This window comes from Neovison vison, chromosome 4 (assembly GCF_020171115.1).
Source record: "Neovison vison isolate M4711 chromosome 4, ASM_NN_V1, whole genome shotgun sequence".
NCBI lineage: Eukaryota > Metazoa > Chordata > Mammalia > Carnivora > Mustelidae > Neogale > Neogale vison.
In genome coordinates, this window is record NC_058094.1 from 213089113 (window position 1) to 213112252 (window position 23140).

Sequence of the window (23140 nt, forward strand, 5' to 3'; positions counted from 1 at the left end):
AGACTTCCTAAATTATAAGACTACTAAGCATGCTTTAGCTGTGTCCCCAAGTTTTGGTATGTCTCATTTTTACCATTCCACAGGTGTTTTCTACTTTATATTAAGAGGCAGCCCAACAGAACCAGAATACAGACCCTGGAGCCAGATTGCCACACGCAGATCCAGTGCCGCCATTTTCCAGTTGTCTGACGTGAGCGCGTTGTTCATGCTGTATGAGTCCCTGGTTTCTTCGTCTGCAAATGAAATGATAAGAGGACCAGCCTCAAAGGGCTGATTGGAGGATTAAAAAAAATACATAAAACTCATAAAATACTACATGGAACATAATTCATTAGCAAATGCCATATGGAGTATTTACTATTATTTTTTCTTCTTTAACGCTTGAGTTGATTGTGTGTCTGTTTTCAAATTTCTGTGTGGGACTATGGGCATGGACAGTTTCTAGTTCATGCTTTTTTGCTAATGTTTTACATTTTTATTAAATTGTGGCCAGACAGTGTGATCCGTAGGATATCAATTTATTGAAATTCATTGAGGCCAGCACTCTTTCCCAACATATTACTGATTCTCATAAATGTCCCACATGTGCTTGGAAATACGTGCCCTCCAAGAGGAAGGTTAGCAATCATGTCATTCAAATCTGTACTCTTACTAGTTATGGTTTGCTTGATCTAAGAGAGATGGGAGCATTTTTAAAGCAAGTGAATAGCCTAGGCTTGTTATATTTTGTTTAGAAAAGCAGCTCTTTCTGAGCATTCTATAAAGTTTTTTTTTTTTTAAAGATATTTTTTATTTATTTGACAGAGGGAGAGAGAGAGGTCACAAGTAGGCACAGAGGCAGGCAGAGAGAGGAGGAAGCAGGCTCCCTGCTGAGCAGAAAGCCCAACGTGGGGCTCGTTCCCCGGACCCTGGGATCATGACCTGAGCTGAAGGCAGACGCTTTAACCCACTGAGCCACCCAGGTGCCCCATCTATGAAGTTTTTTAATAGACATTTTATTTTTTAATAGTTTTACAGAAAATTTCACAGTACAGACTTTCCATATACTTCATACCTTGTTGCCCATTATTAACAGATTACATTAATATGGTACATTTGGCAGAATTAATGACCCGATATGAATAAATTTTTCTTAGCTAAAGTCCCAACTTTATTCTGATTTCCTTAGTTTTTACCTAAATGTCTTTATTTCTGTCCCAGGATCCCACACAATTTGTTGTTGTGTCTCCTTAGGCTCCTCTTGGTTGCGATAGCTTCTTAGACTTTTCTAAGGTTTTTCAAGGTTTTGATGATCTTGACAGTTTTGAGTGGTATTGGTATTGGTCAGATATTTTGTGAAATGTCCCTCAAATACAGTTTGTCTCATGTTTTCTCCTGATTAGACTGGGGTATAGGGTTGCGGGGAGAAGATTGTGGAGGTAAAGGGCCATTCTCATCACTTCATGTCGAGATCACATATTATGAATATGACTTACAGCTGATGTTACCCTAATATTAACTTTTATTCCATGGTGATCAAGCTATACACGTGTGTGAGTTTCCATAATTTTTATTAAATGCAATGTCATGATGTAATGCAATAGACTCAATCCAGACACCTGGATTCTAGGTCCATTTCTGTCACTAAATTGCTCTGTGAGTTTTGGCTGCTCTCTTGGCCTCTTTGACTATCAGGGTTATAAAAACCATGGTTATAAAAGTGGTTATAAAACCATGCCTTGGCCGAGCATGATGATCAGAACATACATTCTTTTGAAATATTGTTTGCACATTTGTAATTACTTCTGAAATGCTTCCTAAATAAATGTCGTTCTAGGTTTGCAAATTGTGGTGGCCAGCCTCTAAGGGGTACCCAGTGGATAGGGCTGATCTTTCTGTGGAAATGATGGTGTGTGACTTCTGAGGTTAGGTAATGAAAGACATTATGGCTTCCAGTTTGTGATTGCTTGGATCCCCCATTAGGGAGAGTCAGCCACCGTGTCACGAGCTCTCCAGCCGTCTTGTGGAAAGGTACACAAGGTGAGAGCACTGGGGCCTCCTGCCAACAGCAATACTGTCTTGCCTGTGAGGGAATGCACCACCTTGGAATCAGATCCTTTAGGTCCAGTCAAGCCTACAGATGATGCAATCCCAGCCGCCATATTTGCTGCCCCCTCAAGAGAGGCCCCCATCCACAACGGGGTAAGCCACTCTGGAATTCTTGAATTCCAACAACTGTGTGAAAGAAATCTTTATAGCTCTTAAAAATAAACAACAAAGGTTGGATCCCAAGGCTTTGCAATGGTGTTCAGGCCCTCATGATTAGGGGGTTGTGAGGGTGTCAAGTGGCTTGGTTCCCAGACTCCTCCGCGACTTAAACCACAGCAACCTGGCCATCTGGTTTAAATACTGAGGATCCATATGGGATTCTTTCAAAGAGAGAAGTCTGCAGCCAAAAATAAATTAGATTAAATGACCTCCAACACTCAATGATTTCATCTATCCATACAAAAAAATACTTCTTACAAACACATATGTAGCATTTTCTTTTCTTTCTTTCTTTCTTTCTTTTTTTTTTTTTTTTTTTTTGGCGGGGGTGGAGGAGGAGAGAGGGCCCCAGGCCCAACGCAAGCCAGATTCGGGGCTCGATCTCACAGTCCTGAAATCATGACCTGAGCCAAAATCAAGAGTCAAATGCTTAACTGACTGAGCCACAGAGGCGCCCGTCAGCATTCTTTTCAGGGTCTGCTCTTCTTGAAGGACGTACTGTCCCTGAGATTAGAAACAAGGGCCCACAGTGTAGTGTCCCCTGAGAAGTGTATCAAGGGTTGCCCTTTCTGTGTGTGACGTGGCCAGAGTCAAGGCTGTGGAGAAAGTGCTGGGCAGAGCTCCATCCCCCAACACCAGCCGCAGGCTGTGAGGGAAAGGACGGGTTTGCCCCTGTTGCCAATGTTCTGTTGTAAGAATAAGGGCAAGCAGGTACTGAGTGGTGTGGGTGAGGCCCAGGATATTGGGTTTTATGTTCCATATATCTCATTCAATCCCCATGACCACTAGGAGGTAGGCATCTTGTAGATTGGGGAATTGAGGCCGGAAAGCTAACTGGTTTGCCAGTCTCGGATTAGGAGGAAGAGAGCTGGAGCGCCTGGGTGGCTCAGTGGATTAAAGCCTCTGTCTTTGGCTCAGGTCGCAATCCCAGTGTTCTGGGATCGAGCCCCACATGGGGCTCTCTGTTCCGCGGTGAGCCTGCTTCCCACCTGCCTACCCCCGGCCTGCCTCTCCGCCTACTTGTGATCTCTGTCCGTCAAATAAATAAAATCTTTAAAAAAAAAAAAAAAAAAAAGGAGGAAGAGAGCTGCAAGGAAGTCTTGGTCCATCTGCATCTGTAGAACCCTTTGCCTCTTTCATGGATTCCAGGCCACAGTTTCAGCCCCTCTTGGGGTCGGAAATGCACTGATTTTACACTAGGAGGTTGTCATAATTCATCGCTCTAAGAAAAGCTCGTCGTTCATTTGGTCATTTGTTCACACAGAGCCCAATCTGTGCCCTGACCCCATTGTAGGCCCTGTAGACAGAAAGGGAAGGAAAGCAGAGATTTCTGTTCCCTCTGGCCCAGCTTGAGCGTTGGGTCGAAGAGGACCTGAGAAGCCATCAGTAGCTTCCACGTCTTGTAGCCAAACTCCGTAGAGGGAAGGGGAGAGGGAAGGCGAGCTTCCTTAAGGATCCTGAAGACCCCGGTCTTCTTGGAACACAGCTAGAAAATGCCTTCAAGGGACAGAAAGATGAGGTATAAACTGGAGCTGGGTCCCAGGGAGCCATGAACCCCCAAGGGTAGTCCCTGTTGCCCTCCGAGGTAGACTTCCGGGGTTGGACCCAGCACAGACGATGCTGCTCCTGGCTGGCCAGCCCCCAGGGTCCCTCTGGGGGACACCCTGGGCATTGCACAAAGCAGCTCGTTCGACAACTTTACCGATGCGAAACAGGACAGTGTTGAGAAACCGTGCTCTGCGAAACTGGTCCTTGAGAAACTGCCCAGTTTGAAATCAAGTCTGCATTGTTCAGAGAGGTTTTCAAGGGCAGGTCTTAGTCGCCGATGTGATTCAGTTAGGTTTAGTTCTGTCCTTCAGTGGGTCTCATTATCTTATTAACAATTCTACTCCTTGGCTGGAACTTCGTTTTGGTAAAAGTCTAACTATTTTGTGAATGTGTTTGGAGGCCCTGGCAAAGGCCCTCAGAGATGGGACCGGCACTGTTGTTCTAGAACTCCCACAGCCTGGGCCCCCTGGAGAGTCACTTCATGGGTGACAAGTCCTGAGTGCTAAGGAGGGATTGGAAACCTGCCCCTCCTACCCCCCAACCCCGGGAATGAGCAAAGCTGTCGGGGGTTTTAGTTGCACTATGGGAAGGGAGAAGGGGGCTCCGCACTGGGAAGGCAGCACCCCTCTCTAGGACCCCCACCCCTTGTCTGTCTGCTCGGCCGCCCTTATGCTCCTTCTCACCACATTCCAGCACCAGCAAGCCGGGACGCTCACCTGCATCGGGTCTCTGACGGCCCCCCACACCTCTTTTGAATCTTCAAAAGGCAAAAGGAGTTCTTTAATCAAGAAGCTTTCATTCTCCTCCCCATCCCCACCCCACCCCAAGCCAAGACTCCTCTTTCTCAGGGACATGTTCTTAGATAGGAACCAAGTCTCTGCTACAAAGTAGGGATCAAGGTCAGAACAGGGCCTTTTTTCAACTTGTTTGTGCTTCTTGCTGACCTTCAAATTATCTTTTTTTTTTTTTTTTAAGATTTTATTATTTGACAGAGATCACAAGCAGGCAGAGAGGCAGGCGGCGGGGGCGGGGGGTGGGGGTGGCGCAGAAGCAGCAGGCTCCTTGCTGAGCAGAGAGCCTGAAGTGGGGCTTGACCCCAGGACCCTGAGATCATGACCTCAGCGGAAGGCAGAGGCTTAACCCACTTGATCGTGTTCCTAAAGCAGGGATCCCGCCCACTGGCCTCAGGTACGAACGCTTACTAGTGATCACCCAGAAGTTCTTCCAAAGCTTGTTAAAACCAGCTCTGGGCTAACTGGAAAAACAGGGTGGGTACAAGGTCAGGGATAATTTGACTCAATTTACAGGAAAATGACAGTGTTCTCTTGTTGAGAAGGTGACTACGGAGGTCTGCAGCTTGACCTGGGGGAAGGTGGGACCTGCTGACCGGGCAGGGCTGGACCGCCGTGAGGAACAGGTGGCTGGAAGAGGGGCAACCTGTGGGTGGCAGGGAGCGGGTGGGGCTCTGAGTCCCCCACCTGGCCCAAACCCTGCCATGCAGGGGCCTGGCTCTCTCCTGCGTCCCTGGGGGAGGCCCAGTAATCACTGTTGCCCAATTCCCTAAAGCCCCGGGGGTACGCTTCACCTGTGGGTAACCTGCACAGCAGTGAACATCACCTGTAGTCAGCAACCAAGCCATTAACTCCATGAACCCTGAAGTCAACTCTTACCTAGTTCATGCCTTTCCCAGCCTTTGTCAATTTAATTCGGGAAAGGAAATGTAATAAAAAATAAGCAACAGCATTCGTAAACGTTAACAACAGACCTTTACTTGCGTAATCCTATTTAAAGCATTCCTCCTTCATGGTCATGTGAAGATACGGCGAGAAGGGGGCCGTCTACAACCCAGAGAGAAGGTTCTCACCAGAACCAGACCCGGCTGGCCAACCTGATCGGACTTCCAGCCTCCAGAACTGGGAGGGACAAATGTCTGTTTGGCCCGCTCAGTCTACGAGGTTTGTTCTGGTGGCCGGAGCTCACCCAGATGCCATTCGCTGATGCTTCCCTTCTTTCCTCTCGTCTAGACCATGAGCTTCATGACAGCAGCTTTGTGAAGAGCGCTGCTTAGAAAACACAGGACTTTGGGCTTCACGCGCAGGAGGAAAAACAAAGTAACTTGTGAAGTGACAAACGGATTCCCGTCCCCTCTCAGCCCTAAAGCGGTGGCTCTCAGCCTTGGCTGTGCAGTAGGAACCCCTGGGGAGCCTGCAAACTCTCGGGGGGCCTGGTGACACCCTGGGCCAATCAGATGGGTCCCCAGGGGTGAGATCCAGGCATCACTAGCATTAAAGGCTCCCCGGGTGACTCAAGTGTACCCAGGTACTTACTCAAGTGCACCCAGGTAAGACCAACCTCCCTAAAGCTAAAGGAGCAAGGTACTGGGGTGAGGGGTCCCCGACTAGAGGGAAAGCTGTCAGGTACGCCTTCGTGTTGCTCAGTAGCTGAGTAGCTGCTTTACAGTGACAGAGGGGATGAAGGCAGAGTGAGACAGAGGGTGGTACCCTGTTTTGAGAAATCAAAATAAAACAAACAGCAACAAGTTCACAAAAGCACTTTTTATTTGAGACAAGAAGTCTGGATGAAAAGGTTACAACAGTTCCCTGGAGCCGAAATCCAGTCGTTAGTGGCACTATTTCAACTTTGTAGATTCAACTTAGTCAGGAAAGAGGCCTAAGGTCCTACTTTCCCAGCTGGACAGGAAGAAGGGCAAAGAGAACTGGAAGAAGCTTCTAACCTACTGATACTGCTCTTTAGACCCGACACCGAGTGGGCCAAGCCCTCACTGGCCTGGCCGCAGGTCACTGACCCACCAGGAAAGGCAGAGGCCACACTACACTACATACAGGGAAAGTGACCTGGGGAACACAGCGGCAGGTCACCTGGAGGGGGAAGAGGCACCGAGAGCTTCAAAACTCCGTGTTGAAGGGATAGTCCTTGTGGGAGGCACAGCTGTCGGGAGAAAAGGAGGAACACATTAGCTTTGCAAGGGAAGGGATTTCGACCATAAGAGATGACCAAAAACCATGGTGAGGGTCTCATTATAGGAAGAAATCCAGGCCTCAGAGACGAGCTAGTGTCCAGACTGCAGGTCATGGGTCTGTGCCAGGGACCCCCGCAGCCCCCTCCAGGCTCCTCTACCATGGGCTGTCACCAGTTGGCACCTGTGTGACAGACCGCACCCCAACACCCCGTGTGCCCAGCATCGTGCCTGAGGCAAGCGGGGCACCAAGACACAGTTCCTGCTTCTGGTCACTCAGGCTAACTGGCAGGACCAGAGCACCCCATAGTCCGAAACAGTAAGAGGGTGACCAGAGAGGGGTCAGGAGTCTGCATGTGACAGAGCCAGTGCTCTGAGGACACAGAAGCTGCCTGGGGTCAGTGGGAGCTGGAGGGAGCCCCAGAGAGCAGTGCAGAGTGGGACACAGGAGACAGAGGGGAGGAGAGAGGCGGGTGAGTAGGTATGAACATGGCCAACGGCTCGTGCTGGAACAAGTTCTGGCACTCACAGCGGGAAGGCTGGCTGGGCCTAGTGTGAATGGCCCAGGGAGAACCCAGCACAGGGCCCAGAACGCTCCAAGACTTGGAGTCATTCAAAACATCCCCACAGTCTGCCCCTTTTTTGGCCTCCCATCAAGCCTGACTAACAGGACCCTGCCCTCGGTAACAGAGGCTCACTAGAGCGGTAACTGCCAAAAAGAGGCAATGGACGTGTATGTCCAGTGAGAAAGCGGCCTAGGCGAGCTGGGAATGTGGGAGCCAGCCTCTCCCTCCCTACTCCAGCCCCAACCTGTCCCCCGGAAGCATCAGCAGCCCCCAGACTCATCCGACAGCTATTTCTGAAGTGGCACTGGGGAGCGGAGGGAGTGAGTATAAGGGAAAAGGGACCGTCGGAAAACCACAGCGCCGAGAGCTCCAATACGCTGTGTCAGCAGTGGGAAGGGCAGTGAGTGGGCAGTGAACAAATGGTACGGAGACTCTCACAGGAGAACAGACATCACCTGCTGAATGACTCACTTTTCTCTCCCTCACCCACTTGGTTCAAAAAGGATCTTAGTGCCTAAAGGTTAAGCATTAACACAACCAGGGACATCAGAAATGGCCTGGTGTGCCAGTGCCAGTGCCATGCCGTTAGTGGCCTGGGATGTCTGTGATGGCCACGTGCTCACAGGTACAGTCACACCCAAGCGCAGGAGAGAGTCTTGCCCGGGACGTAGAGCCGGCGGACAGGTGTGGGGGTGCGGGGCCCACCAGCGCTGCCAACGGCACGGAGAGGGAGCAGAAGCAGGAGAGAGGAGGCTGGCACGCGACCCCACACCTCAGGGCAAGGCCAAGTCTTGCTCAGAGGACTAACTGCTGGGAAATGGGGAAGTAAGAGAGGCCGTACACATAGCGTGAAAGGAAGCTCTTGGTCCCCACTGCAGAATGGAGGTTTCTTCTTAAAACGCAGAGAGAACGAGTTTTAAACTTGGGTTACTGTACTGTAGGAGAAACAGGGGTGGGGGGGTGGGGGAGAGAGACACAACAACCTTCCTTGTCACCTCCCTCAGTTTCCACACTACAAATCGCAGGGAACACAAGAAGCCAGTGCATTCGCAGCTGAAGGGCTCTGGGTGACCATCAGTCAGGGAGGGGTTGAGTGGTTTCCTCAGCCTCAAGCAGCACAGTCTTCCTACTGAACCCCTCTGATTATGTCAGTATGAGGTAAGAGTCACATGTGAATTCTCCCAGGAAGGTGGGCCAGGAGCCCCATGGATCACCTGGTTTCAGAAGAGCCATTAAGATTTGAAAATCAATGCTAAAATGTGGAGTTGCTACAGGTTAGGCCAACAGTGCCCCTGGGGTGGGAGGAGAGATCTAGAACCATCGGCTGGCATTTTCCCCTTGGCTGTGTGCAGTTTGGCTGACATGGGTTCAAGCGTTTCCCACTGTGCACGGGTGAGACAGCAAGGCGACGTGAACCGGTGGGAACCACTACTAACGGGATGCGGGCCTCATGGCCTCCGGGAGCTTCCCTCGTGCTGCGGCCTTAGCTCCCCTCCCCGCGCACACTCACCTCACCAAGGCACACACACGCCAGTTCCGGTTGTAGCTGAGCAAGGTGGTCATATCCTCGCTGCTCAGTTCGAAGTCAAAGACCTAAAAGAAAAAAAAGAAAAAAATCCAGTAAATTCTTCAAATAAAGGTCAAACCCAGAATACAAAGTATCCAAACAGCTCCGGGCGCGGCCGCTGAGGAGAGGCTGCCCTGAGTGGGGAGGGCGGGAAGACAAGGGTCCATGGAACGGAAGCGCAGTTTCGTCACAGAAGGCCCACATGCCGCCGGGATATGCCCGGAACGAGGCAGGCCCTCCCTCCCCTCCAGAGCCTCTGAGTAAAATGGGACTTTTTAGTTCATTTTGTGACTGTCACAATCACAAAGTGTTGAGCATTTCTGTGACGAGCACAGGTGGGAAGAAAATGACAGACCACAAGCGTCTCCGCTTCCGTTTACACGGAAGCGAAGGAAAGAGGTCACGCAACAACTCCCACACAAGGACCGATCGGCAGCACGCTGGAGGGAGACGCCTCACGACCCTCACAGCGGCCAGAGAAATTGAGAACGAAGTCCGGCTGGGGGCTGAAGGGTGCTGTCAGAGGCGGTACCTGAGATGGGCCGAAGCAGCCCCTCACAGACAGGGGACAAGAAAGGTCCGTCAGGAGGGGAACCATTCCCATGAGGGCCGCGGGCTGCAGGCTGCCGGGGAAGAACTCAGCCGTCGGGGAGGCCACAGCCGGTGAGCCCGGGAGGGGCGGCGCACGTGGGGACAGGGAAGGCCCTCAGTCGGAATGCCCAGAAAGCAAGCCTCCTGGACACTCGCTGGTGACCTCTGTGGGCAAATATGCTCACCTGCTGTCTCTACCTGCTGGCTCTCTGAGAGGTGACAGGATGGTAGGGGTCCCACATGGGACAGCCCAGGCATGAGAGGAGAGGCCCTCTGTCCTGCTCTGCTGTAAAAACCTTGGCCAAGCAGCCAGGATCTTACCTGAAAGTTCTCAGCAATGCGTTCGGGTGTCACAGACTTGGGGATCACCACCAAATTCCTCTGAATGGGGAACCGGATCAGAATCTGTGAACAGAGGGGCCGAGTGTGTACATACACCAATAGCCTATGTTATCATGTCACTCAGTCTCATCTTCATCTACATCCACTCCCCAAAGATGGAAATTCCAGAAGGTCACATGTAAGGAAACGGAGGCTCAGAGAGGTCAGGGTGTCCCCGAGTCACGCCACGCGCTGCTGTGTCTCCCAGGTGTCCTGGTCACAAGGAGGAAGCCATCCTACCACTTGGGAGAAAAAGAACATTTCCCAGGCGGCTGAACTGAGTGCTCTCCTGTGAGCGGGGAGAGGAGCTTCCCACATTCATCAGCAAATGCGGGCCCCGGGGCGGCCTGTGGAGGTAGGAGGCCGGCGCCCCCGTCCCCACCACGTGGGCATCTTCTGGCGTCCTAGTCTGTGCGCCCCATCTACCACCCGCTCCACGACCTCAAGCCACACTTCCAGGGAGGGCTTGGCTGGGTTTGGTCACCTCTCCCTCCCCACTGAAGGGGACCACTACGAATGCAGAGAGTTCGGGGAACAGTCACGGGCGTGTGGAGAGGGCTGTACCTGCGCTGTGGTTTTATTGTGTTTGGCTGCGATAGCTTTGATTCTGGGATCCTCCAACAGGGAAGGGTCCTCAGGCTTGGCCCTGCAGACAGAAAGACGGCCTGTGTGAGCGCCCAGCCCCACTTCCACTCGGGGACAGCCCGTGGCTCTAACTCCCATCGGCCTTTGAGGGCAGCCCACCAGTCTCCTCCTGATTTGAAGTTCAGGTACAAACTCCCAATCCTTGGGAAAAAGAATGGCCATCTTGCTACTAGAAAGAATAACCAGGAAACCCAATGAAAGGCTCCTGGGTGCCAGAAGCACTTCCCTTGATGCTCAATTTTTCTTTCTAGTCATCTCCAACCTTCACCCGTGGACATGATCCAGTGGGAACCTCACCAAGGCCTGTCAGGAGAGCCGAGGGGACTGTAGGCCGTCACCACAATGCCCTTGGACTGGCAGTACTGGATTAACTTCTCCTGAGTGAGGTACGGGTGGCACTCGATCTGCAGATGCAAACAGAGGGCTGGGGGTAGCATGTGGGCACAGTTGTGGGGACATACAGGAAGCCCCCCCTCCCCAACAGAAAATGATGTATAGCCAACGTCTGAGCTCCCAGACATGTGGAGCAACAGTCCCTGTTTCCCAGCAAGTGTCTTCGATATGAATAACAATAATGTTATTATCACGGACTGTGGCCCTGGGCCCTAAGGGTTTGTTCTGGCTTTGGCCAATTTATCAACTGTGATGGGACGCAAGCTGATAATCCTGGAGAGCCTGAGTCATCACAAGCCAGGCTCACACCCTGTCTCTCCTGCAAGTGCGGCTCCCAGATGGGTCATCATCATTCTCAGTCCCAAACTGGGACCTGCCTCCTGGCTGCTCCCTGGGGGACACAGACCGGAAGTGACTGCTAGGTTCAGAGAGTAACTGAACAGCCTCCCACACACACCTCCCCCCCACCATGTTTACCTGGTTAACAGCCGGCTTGTATTTTAAGCCAGGTTTGTTTAAGATCTTCTCCACTTGGAGATGATTGAAATTGGAGACTCCAATAGCTTTCACCAGCCCTTCCTCCACCAGCTCTTCCATGGCCTACCAACGAAAGGGGGGCTGCTTGCTTCTGACATGTGCCGCAGAGGACAGGAATGAGAAAAGCATCTCTGACTCCAATCAGTTTAACGGGCCCTGCCCTTACGAACCAGCACTGGCAAACTAGAGCTCGGAGAAGCCAAGAGACACCAAAACAAAAGCCCGGCTGGCTTTAAGAAGACAGGAAGAGCAAAAATGGTGACCAAACACCAAAATGCAGGGGAAGACACAGCACAGCAGATCACTCACAGGAGGAAGAGATACCAGCAAGGAGGGAGAAGACTGAGTCAGCAACTGCCTTACCTCCCACGTGTCCACAAAATTGGTGTCGCTGGGAATCACTTTGCCTTCCCCATCCAGCGGGAAATACTCCTTCCCGTGCTGTTGTTACAAGAGTACATGTCAATGACAGTCCTTTGCAGACCTGGATCTTTAAAAGTAAAGTTCTAAAAAAAAAAATGACTCTTAACTACCAGAGCTAAGCTTTCAGAAAATCATCAAGGGCAAACCCACAGGCCAGTATGAAAAGTTAACGGGCAGAAAACTCCTGAGGCCCCCAGACCCTGTTCCTTTCAACTGGGTTACAGCGGACTGTCCGATGGAACCAGCACAACACAATGGGGCTAGAGGACAAAAACCACAAGCCTTCACTCTGGCTGACAAAGCAGAAAACGGACCCCGTGGCTAGAAAGAACCCATAATGCGAGTGTTTTGGTGCAGAGACTTGGGCTTCCACGGGATGGGGGGGCCTCTGTGCGGAACGCCGGACTGTACCCACACACAGAGGCAGACGATGACAGCCAAGGAGGTCTTCGGGCCACGTACAGAATGTCCCCGACCCACGTGCGTGGCCACAGTTTGAAACGGTACCAGCGGCAAATGACACAGCGCAGCGCTCCTCCAACTCGGTAACGTTCAGTCAAGTCACCCACGGTTCGGATTCAGCAGGCGCGGGGGGTTGGGGGCGGACAGCTCCCGGGGACAGTGCCCGGGCCAGTAAGGACTCACAGAGAGCATGTGCCCACCTGTATCCTAAAGCGGGAGGGCCCACCACAGCCCGGGCTGCACGGAGCGACAGCGGCCGCCTACCTTGAAGCCCGTCGGCCAGTGAATGAGGTAGAGGTCCAGGTAGTCCAGCTTCAGGTCGCTGAGCGTCTTCTGGCAGGCGCCCTTCACCATGCTCTTCTCGTGGAACGTGCACCACAGCTGAGGGCGGCGAGAGAGCACGTCTCAGCCGGCAGCCAGACGGCTCCAAGACACCACCCACCCCCTCTCACTGGGATGCTGTAAACGGGGTTGAGGGAGTTTACATTGCACACTATGGACCCGAATTTTCCAAAGGAAGGCAGGATCATCGGGTCAGGGAAACCTGTCAGAGGGACCAAACTGAAAGCCTAATGAATGGACAGGTCAGGAAGGCCCGGGCCCTAAACATGAGCTCCCACGGCCATTTTCCTACAGGACTGTGTCGGGGGGGTCAGCCTCCCCCACCCACCCAGGGTTCCTCTGGGCACCGACAGCCCCCAGGTGAAAGACGGTGGCCATCCGTAGAGACCCAGCCTCCAGACGGAAACCAAGTTCTGTCCTCAAAGAAAACTCCCTGGAGAGGGAGCACCAACCCACAATCTAAGCCTCACCGACAAGAGGCTCTAACCAATGGCTCTACACGGAATGACCACCCAAGAGACAGTGGACCGGTGAGCTCTGGAACCCTCTATGGCCTGTAGTCAACTCATTTCCCCAGAGAATGGTCTCGGCTCCTGCACCCACGTTGGCCTCGGACAAACAGGAGAGAGAGGCCCGTGGCCCAGGCTCCCCGGCAGGGCGGCACCTTGCTGACGATGAAGAGGTCCTCACGCTTCACCACCTGCTCCCTGAGCTTCTCCTGGAGGGCCAGCCCCACCTCGTTCTCGTTCTGGTACACGTGAGCGCAGTCGATGTGACGGTAGCCAAGGTCAATCGCCGCCTTCACAGCCTCGGTCACTTTGCCTGGAGGGGACTGAACGGAAAGGGACCGGAAGGCACGGAGTTCAAATCAACAACGAAGCAACCCAGGAAGAAAGAAGGGCAGCATGAGCCTCCCGCCGAAGCTCCCGCCCCTTTGCCACGGCTGCGGATGGCCAGCGGCTTCCCCAGAGCTTCCATAGGCTCTGGGGGGGGGATGCGACCCAGGTGAAAGGCCACAAGCCTTCTCCTGAGCATCCTCAGACCACTTCGCCGCAGCCCACCCTAAAAACACGTGCCAGAGCTGTCTCCCTGGTTCCTCTACACCTATAGATTTACAAACTACCGTATAAAAACCAAACAAACAAAAAACACCCTATCTGAATCATTTAGGTTCCCAAGACAATAAGGGGTGCCATTTCCTTCAAAGAGCTCAGAGCAGTTCAGTAACTGCTGTAGATATTCACCCAATGCCCATTTGGCTTCTGAGCTGTCACTGAACGCCCACGCTTTACTCTCTCCTTCTGGGTGTGGAGGCAGACAGTGGCAATCACTCATTTTTCAGCAGTTTTGGGAGATGATCGTCAAGTCAAGAACCTTACTGATACGGACTCAAAGGCAGGTGCTTTCTTTGCAACCACGTGAGAACCTGCTCTAAGAGGCAGGGGTGGGAGCCGGCCCCTCTGAGATGCCCGCAGGCAGAAGGGAGCTGGGAGGAGGGGAAACAGGCTTCGGTAATGTGCGGCCAGAGCTGCAAAGAGACTGAGGGGCTGTGCGAGCCCAAGCCCCGCGACCACCTCCGTGACCCGGACAGGGCAGAACTGGGCGACCCCTCCACAGCCTTCAAGCTCCGCCAGCACCCAGACTGACCGCATGGACACTTACTCCATCTCCTCACTGATCCTACGCAGACCAGAGAGGCGAAAAATACACACATGTGCAGCAGACTGTGGAACGAACACAGAGCATTCCTCCAGAGAGCTGGGGGAGAAGGGAATGAAGAGGAAAACTCCCCAGGGCGATGAGCAGCTGAACAGACATTGGCTGTTCGGACATCAGCTGTTGTTAACAGGCCCGGTGCGGGGTGGGGGGTGTAGATTATGAATCAGTGGGAACCAGTGTATGGCCGGAGCCTGCTGGCCCACTGAGCTTGTTCACCTCCAAGGAGGGAGCAGGGGGCAGGTTGCTAAGCTCAGGCGTAAGAGAGGGTACATCTCCAGATGACTGACCTCCTTTTTCCCTAGAGGACCGAGGAAGCTACAAGAGCAGCCTTCCCCACCACTCAAGATTCAAGGGACGGGGCAGGGGGCGGGCACACTCCCCAGGCCCAGCCTGGCCACACGTTACATCTGTCACAGCAAATGGTGCAAAGGCAGTGGCGTGACCCAAACCAGGCCCGTGAGACTCAGTCTCTGGAACTACCCAGACAAGCTCCCATTCTGCTGGGGTCACGGTGCTGGAGGAATGGAGCCAGGAGCTACTTGAAGGGAGCCGGGCTGAGAGACAGGAGGGTCAAGAGAGACTGCTCCTAGCGACATCACACAGCCTGAGATCACACAGCCTCGATGCTAGTATGCCCCAGGGCGTCCTGTGGCCCATGAATCCCCACCTCAGACATACTTCTCATTCTGCCCAACAAGGAGTTGGTTATTCAGATCCTTGGAGCCAGAAAGTGTAAACTATCATCATCAAGGCTGCCAAAAGAGTGGCACAAAACTGAAAAAAAGTTCATGCTATGTTTTCAGAGAAGCCACGGGCAGAGATGACCAAGAGATCAGCTCAGGTCACATGGGTGGGACGCCGGCCACGCTGCTTTCCAAGGGTAAAGAAGAGCACATGCAAGGACTGTCGGGCATTTTATAAGTTCAATGTGCAGGAGTTGTAGCAATTTGTGACAAGACTCCTGAGGATGGGAGCTGTGTGCCAGCCTCCCTTTTTGGGGGAACATTTTGCAGCCACGGGGAAGGCCACAAGGGGCCACGTGCTCTGCCACAGGGGGACTGATGGCCATCCCCTGGGCTGACCCTGGAACAGACGTCCTGGTTACCAGCCAGGGCAGATCATGTCACCGAATGGAAAGAGACAAGTGGGGTATTTGGCCCATACAGGCTCAAAATGAAAATACGGACTCATTTCTACCAGTCTTCAACACGTTAATATACATTAATACGGTGAATCTGTCACAAGCCCAGCAGACGCTATGATCTCTATAGCGAGGGAAAGTAAGGCAAGGAGAGGGGAGGCAATGGGCCCATGATCACACAGTCAGTCAAAGATGTCAGGACTCAAACCTCGGCAGAAGGACCTTAGAGCCATGCTCTGCCTAGAGATCGGACCCCCCGTGTGGGCCCTAAGAGGCACAAGACACTGGTCAGTGTCCTGGGCTTGGAAAGATCCTCCTCTGGAATGAAAATGTACCAGAGTCCGTGAATTATACTACTAATCATCTCAACCTGACCCTTCCCAGAAAGAGACTGCACAAACTTCTCTTATCACTAACGAATCAGCCAATTTAAGTCATGGTGAAAAATGACACAGTAAACTTGGCAATGCTAGTACATGATTACACCGTCTCTCCATTTCAGGTCTGTATTTATGAATGCAAACATGGGGAGTGGTCCAAACTGAAACTCTGAAAAGAAAATAAATCATGAAGGTGTATTTCCATACATTTCACAGGAAATCTACAGAAAACGATTATAGGACACATTCAAATTACAGATGCCCCAACTGTACAAGTCCTACAGACTAAATGTTTTGACTCGATTCTACCAATAATCTGCCCTGTGACTTGGGCAAATCCATGCATGCCCAACTCTCTTGGACCTTGGAGCTCCAGAGAGCACTGGCTCAGACAGCAACCTGACAACAGTCTGCGCGGACAGCATCGAGAACTCTCGGCCCCCAAGGCCCCCACCATCTGCACAAGATAGACCTCCCTATCTCCTCTATGGCAGCCAGCTAATACCAACTCAGAGCATATTAGTGGCCGCCCCTTTAGACACACACACTTTTAAAACCTAATCATCTTCCCCTTTACATGTAGCTCTTACCTGTTACCTGTTACTGTAAAATAATAACCCTCCCTCTATTCCCTCTGCAAGGTTCAACCAGGTTATAAAATGGCATCAATGGTAATAAAACAAAAGTATTTCAGAGCTGAATCCCTTGTAGAATTAATCATGGGGATTTCTGGAAACAGGACTGTGTTCTTTCTGATTTTTCTTTTTTCTCTAGTTAGCAGGTATTATGTTGCAATGGGGGAGTGGGGGTATGGGACCAAAGGAAACTTTACCTTGGGGAAAAAAAAATTCCTGGGCAAGATGTAGGAGAACAGTGTGCCAAGGATAATCTTAGAGTAAGGAGTAGGAAACCATAACTTCTGATGTGAATTTAGATTTAATAAAGAAACACGGTCATCAACCTCTAAAGCCTTTAAAAGTACCATGATCACAGAAAAGCTGTCCCCACAAACATTATTTAACCTCTTCCAATTAAATCAGCTTTTCTTTAGAGAAACTTAACCTTCGTCTAAGAAAAACTCATTTTTCATTATTAAGTTTGTTTACATACAAGTGGTCTTACAATATAATTTTCTATTTTAAGTGTTTAAGTCATTTCAACCAGAAGCAAGTGTAACAGGCATTAGTGACTTCTTAAAAATGTATTCCAACTTCTGATTAATTCACTTAGAATCTTTTGAAAGAGAAGCTGGCAAACTTTTTCTGTAAGATGCCAAACAGGAAATACTTGAGGCTTTGTGGGCTCAACGGTGGGTCGCACCTGCCCCACGCTGTCGCTGCAGCACAGCAGTCATAAGTAACGAGTACACGTGAGGTGTGTTCTAATAAAACTTTATTTACAAAAATGGTCTGTGGCTTGTAGCTTACCAAGCCCTTCCCATGCCAGAAGAGCATACAAAGAAATGGGGATTAGGCAAGAGGCCCAGCCTTGATTTGTCCCAACTCTCATTCACAAATAAAATTTCTGGTGTCTAATTCAGCATCATGATAACAAAAAGTGAGGTATTCTGACAGTGAACATGGGTATTTTGGTGACCAAAAGCGTTTAATGCCTGTTCTGTGTTCACCAGTGGACAACACAGTCTCAATCAACTTCGGGGAAATCTGAGCAAACTGGCTTCCTCACTCTGTAGGGCACTCAACACTCCCACTCAGCACAAATGGGAGACTGGGGATTTGGTGGTTTGTATAAACAAGGCCTAAAGTCTGCTGTACTCCTAAGGCTCCAACAGACCAAGCGTGGGGGACAGTCCAGAGAAGAATCCATGCTACCTCTTGTGTCCAACCTACAGTCAACAGAAAGTGCGTTTTCAATGTCTGGGGCAGATAAACCAACCTCATGATCAGACCGTCCACCTCATCTTACAGCCCCGTACAAATGATAAGGTGCTGAACACCCTTTTAGTTGCGTTATCACACGAAAACAGTTAATCTGGCTACTACTTGGCATCAAAGCTCATAATCAGGCTTGGCAACAAACACACACCAACTAATAAAACCTGAATCAATCTCTGCAAATTCTAAGACACGCTTATCTCCACTTGGCTGAGTTGGTAATGGACTGGGACTGGCCCTGCTTGGGGAAGACTTACTTAAAATAAGTATCTTTGATCTTGAAGAGGGACGAGGTTGAGGCCCACAGGGAAAGGAAGCACGTGAGCAGTAAAACCAAGTTACTGTCTCAGCTCCAATGCCAGCACCTCTCCCCAGACCTGGGATCCTGGGGCCATTATAAACCTGTGACAGATAATCTTTCTCAGCACATTCTTTTCTACCTCGTGCGTTCTTAAAGGGGGAGCTATCATCCCTAAAGAAGCAAAAACTGGTTCAGTGGGGAAAAACCAAATAAATCTTAGCTTACAAAACAGTTTGTGGCCCTCTGAAGGACTTTAGGACATGAACAGATGTACAGTCGATTTCTGATGTTAATTTTTTTTATTATTTATTTGATAGAGAGAGATCACAAGTAGATGAAGAGGCAGGCAGAGAGAGAGAGAGAGAGAGAGAGAGAGAGAGATGGAAGCAGGCTCCCTGCTGAGCAGAGAGCCCGATGCGGGGCTCGATCCCAGGACCCTGAGATCATGACCTGAGCCGAAGGCTTAACTCACTGAGCCACCCAGGCGCCCCTCTGATGTTAATTTTTTAAATGGGGAGCAATTAGGGAAAAATGTCTCAATGGTTCCTGCGTGGCGCAGGGATGGAGAAAATGGGAAAGAGGTTAAGAAACGCGGTTGCAATCCACTCCTTCATTTGCAGCACCTGGGTGCATTACAATGATCAAACTACCAACAATTTTTCACAAGGTCAGAACGCTTCCTAGCAAGAGGGTATCAGAAGAAATCTCTGTTTTAATGGCTTCCTGGCAAAACAATGTTGGTGGGATTACTTCCTGTCTAACGGGGAAGGCCAGCTTGCTGGGGAGAAACACTCCCTAAGCCACACGGGGTTGGAGGCAGAGATGTTCTCCCAACTGCCCGAAAGCCTCCCCTCCAAAGACAGAAGGGCAGATTTGAGGACCTTTGATGCAACAGCAGACCGGAGACCACTATTGCCCAGCGAAGGGTCTGGACGGTACAACACAGATGCCAGGACAGGAAAGATCCTGGAGAACAAGCAACTGTACCCGCTTGCAGAGCCTCCCCGACTTCTCACAAAGATAAGCAAATGTTTCTTAGGTCACCCCTTCTTTTGTCCAGCATCTGTGAAAAAAATATGTACACACATATGGGGAAAGGGGGAATAGCTATGATTTATACTGTTATACTTAAAAAAAAAAAAGATCCCACTCTGAGTCCATACTTGTGCTACTTGTGGCGCTGTTCCCTCCCCATCACACCTCAACACAATTCTGTACAAACCTCATCTCCTCACCTCCGCCATCATCCAAAGTGATCTTACTTCTTTCTATTAATTCAACACCTATCTACGTATTTCTTTGGGGGCCTACTATTTACCAGGCATTGTGAGAATTGCTGGAAATACTTGTGAACGAGACCAATGCTACCCTTGCCCTCAAAGAATGTAGTCTGCCAGAATGAATGACCTAAGTATAGATTTTATCATGTTATTTTAAATGAATATGTGGCTTTTCAGGTCTTTAAGTGTGCAAGTGCAGGATTTAAAACTCTCTATGGGGGTATCTGGGTAGCTCAGTTGGTTAAGCATCCAACTCTTGATTTTGGCTCAGGTCGGGATTTCAGGGTCCTGAGAACAGGGTTTGCACTTGGCGGAGAGCCTGCTTAAGATTCTCTCTCCCTCTCCCCCCTCACCATCCCACTTGCATGTGTGCCCTCTCAGTAAAAAATAAAAAAAATAGGGGTGCCTGGGTGGCTCAGTGGGTTAAGCCCTCTGCCTTCGGCTCAGGTCATGATCTTGGGGTCCTGGGATCAAGCCCTGCATCGGGTTCTCTGCTGAAGGGAGCCTGCTTTCCCTTCTCTCTCTTCCTGCCTCTCTGCCTACTTATGATCACCCCCTCTTTCTGTCAAATAAATAAATAATTTTTTTTTTTTTTAATAAAAATATAGAGACTCCTGCGTGGCTCAGTCAGTTAAGCGTCTGGTTCTTTGTTTCAGCTCAGATTATGATCTCAGGGTCTTGGGATGGAGCCCCGCATTGGGCTCTGAGCTCAACAGGGAGTCTGCTTGAGGATTCTTTCCCTCTTTCTCTGCCCCTGCTTGTATGATCTCTAAATAAATAAATCTTTGAAAAAATTAAAAGAATTTTAAACCTTTTTAAGAACTTTTATTCCTTATTTACCCTAGAACAGTAATTGTCAAACGATGAGCCAAGGTCAGGAATCCAATTTTTGAAAGCACAAAACAGAATAAAGTATTGGAATTCATCCTACCTAGTAAAGTAGTGTTTTGTGGATCTTTTGTTCCAGTTATATGCTTACATCTGTGCGTGCCTGCATCATTATACAAACTACAATAATTTACTATTGCCAAGAAAGTGGCTTTTCATATCCATTCCAAGATAATAACCATCAACAGCTGAAATTTAACTCGGTATCACGGTCATAATTCAATTACACCCTTAGAGCCATCGCTGGACTTCTTAAAGGACACACAAATTACACACACTCTGATTACTCTGGCCAAGAAACACTTTGTGTGAAGCAATTCTACGACCCTCTTCGTATTTCCTGTCTTTACTTATCTTCAGCTTTTAGAGTAGAGGTAAGCCCCACCCTCTATTCTAGAGCAAACCATTTAACGGTGCCCGCAATCCTGTTGTCTCCGGTGCGAATATCCAATGCCCACATTCAAAGTCCCTGGGAAAACCTGGGTCATACCTGGAGAATGTTAATATACAATGCCCCAAAACTAACTTATACGGAGCTTTTATTTTAAAAACACCGGGTTTTGTCCCAGCGCCTATAATACCACCCTTCTGTGCTCCCTACTTTCCAGGTCATCAGGCTAGCGTTTTTATTCCCAGGCATCTCTTGGGGATGCTGCTGAAAGATTTCAGGGGTGTTAAGGTTTCCTCAGACAGTTTTAATACTGAGACCGGGGCACAGTTTTCTCTGGGCAGTCACCATCGGTGACCAGATTCTCTGCGAAGGTCTGCCCCGCATACGACAACCGCCCCCCAAACCCCCTCAACCCCGAGCGGCAAGCTCGGCTACAAGAGGTCAGCGTCGCATGTTTGGGGACACGGAGATAGATGCATCCTGGGCCACCTCGCGGCAGCTAATTTAATTATCTGCAGTCTCCGGGCTTAATCTGAGTGCTTATTCCTGAGAGAGCAGAAACGGAAACCATTAAGAATAAAACTATTAAAAAAGAGAGACAAAGACGCAGGTGCCACAAGTGCGGTTCAGACGCGAAACGACGGCGATCCGCGGCGCCCCACACCCCTTTCGGCCCCATCAGCGCCCGGGCCCTCCAGGTTCCCGCCCCCGGGGCCCGAGCGCCGGGGCTCAGGAAACCCCCCTCTGTGGTTTTCCAGCCGGGACCGGATTCCTAGTGCAGCCTGGGGATCCCAGCCACCCAGCATCTACAGCAGCGGTCCCCCACCAGAGCCCCCGGGACGCCAGGCCGGTGCCCGGGCCCCCGCGGGGACCACCCCGTCCCTCCAGGGCCGGGCCAGCCCAAGAATGGCTCCTTGGGAGGCCGGGCGTCCTAGGCGGGGGCCGCTCAGGGTCACGGCGGGTCCTCATCGCCCCAGGCCGCGCTGAGCCCGAGAAAAGCCGTGGGGCGCGCCCCCCGGGGCATTTACCTTCCAAGTGCCCAGCCCCACGATGGGCATCTTGGCGCCGGTGTAGAGCACGAGGTGGCTGGCCATGACCGCTGAGCTCCGCAGACCCCCTCCGAAGACCATGCCACTGGGCCCCGGCGCAGGCCTTTAAATAGCCCAAGAGGCCAGCAGAAAGGGCGGATCCGATTGACGCGCGGCTGTGCAAAGCCGGCTTCTGATTGGCCGGCCCGCCCCGAGGCGGGGGCGCTGCCGCCCGAGGGCTCCACAAGGTTGCGCCTTCCGCTGGGTCCTAGAGGGACCGGATTTCTGCCGCGCCCCTTGCTCGCCCACGCCCCAAGTGGGGGGGGGGCACGTGGAAACCGGAATGCTTCAGCGAAAGTACCAGACGTCCTATAAATAAGTAGACTGGGAAGGTGTTCGGGTTTCTTTTTTTTTTTTTTTTTTCAAAAGGGACCCCGAAGGATACATCTGTCTGTGATCCAGCCCCAGTCACGTTCCTGGAGAATAGGACCTATGTCCTATCCTTAATCTGGAGGAATCCTACTGACTCCAAGTACAGGTTAGCAGCGCAGTTTTCTTTTAGAAAGGTGCCTATCAGACAGATGGCTTGCAGTATTGTTGCAGAACACATACTGGAGGCTGGAGTTTACAGCCTGTGTGTAGCCGCTTTAGGGCTATCTTGGCCACCCACCCTAGGTGCGAGTTTTGTCTGTAGCATTGAGTGGGGTTGAACAAGCCTTCCTCCAAAAGCCAGCATCTCTTGAGATTAGGAATCCCGGATGAGCTTGGTCCAGAACCCATGGAAGACATTCGGTCTTCAGAAAATTTTTAAGACTATCAAAGCAAGTTTCAGTAATGTAACTTTATAAAACTCTCTAGAAGCATGAATAGGCAGAGAAGAAAAGTTAACTTTAATATTGGAGTTTCAAGTATTTCAAATGAGGATGGGCTAAATAATAAACTGATCGCCTTTAATTATCAGGGAAGAAGACATTATTTTCCAAGACACCCAAAAGAAAGTTGCTGGAAGAGCTTTGAAGACAGTTTTGGTTTCTTTTCAACAACTTCTCTCCCTGATCTCTACCCTACCCCAAACCTGCTTTCTTTGCTCCATCATCGTCTGATCTTTCCTAATCATGCAAGATTGGGAATTATATCTGCAGGGCAGTGACTCAGGAACCAGGCCTCACTGAACTCCTTTCTGGTGATTTTCCACTTGGTGACTTCTAAAATGTGCCCCTGAGGAAAAATTTATACACAACTGACTTGCCCAGATACTTTTCCATTTGACTTTTATGAAAGCCTGTTAATTGGCAGATTCTGATCCTACTTAGCCTCAAACAATAGAATTTTAATTAGCACCTTCAGCTGGGAACTTGGTAATAAAATAGCGGTAGCCTGACACTCTTCATTCTTAAGATTTCTGTTGATAGAATATATCCAAAGGTTGTGGTCCAAA

The 23140-nt window shown here is 50.6% G+C and overlaps 1 protein-coding gene across 1 annotated transcript; it reads right to left on the bottom strand.

Moving 5' to 3' along the window:
* Positions 1-6335: 6335 nt before the first annotated feature.
* On the bottom strand, positions 6336-21830 carry LOC122905087 (aldo-keto reductase family 1 member B1). Its single transcript, XM_044246597.1, has 10 exons — positions 21703-21830; positions 13344-13511; positions 12602-12718; positions 11816-11893; positions 11393-11515; positions 10820-10926; positions 10442-10523; positions 9818-9901; positions 8849-8931; positions 6336-6744 (listed from the first exon to the last, which is right to left on the bottom strand). The coding sequence occupies exons 1-10, from the start codon at positions 21802-21804 to the stop codon at positions 6702-6704; spliced, it is 987 nt and encodes a 328-aa protein (XP_044102532.1). The 5' UTR covers positions 21805-21830; the 3' UTR covers positions 6336-6701.
* Positions 21831-23140: the final 1310 nt, after the last annotated feature.

Excerpts from the sequence above, each read along its gene's own strand:
- LOC122905087 (XM_044246597.1), bottom strand. The coding sequence starts at position 21,804 with ATGGTCTTCGGAGGGGGTCTGCGGAGCTCAGCGGTCATGGCCAGCCAC. Across the intron at positions 11,516-11,815 it reads ATTTTGTGGACACGTGGGAG|GCCATGGAAGAGCTGGTGGA; the intron begins GTAAGGCAGTTG and ends TTTCGTTGGTAG. Across the intron at positions 10,524-10,819 it reads GGCTCTCCTGACAGGCCTTG|GGCCAAGCCTGAGGACCCTT; the intron begins GTGAGGTTCCCA and ends TTCTGTCTGCAG.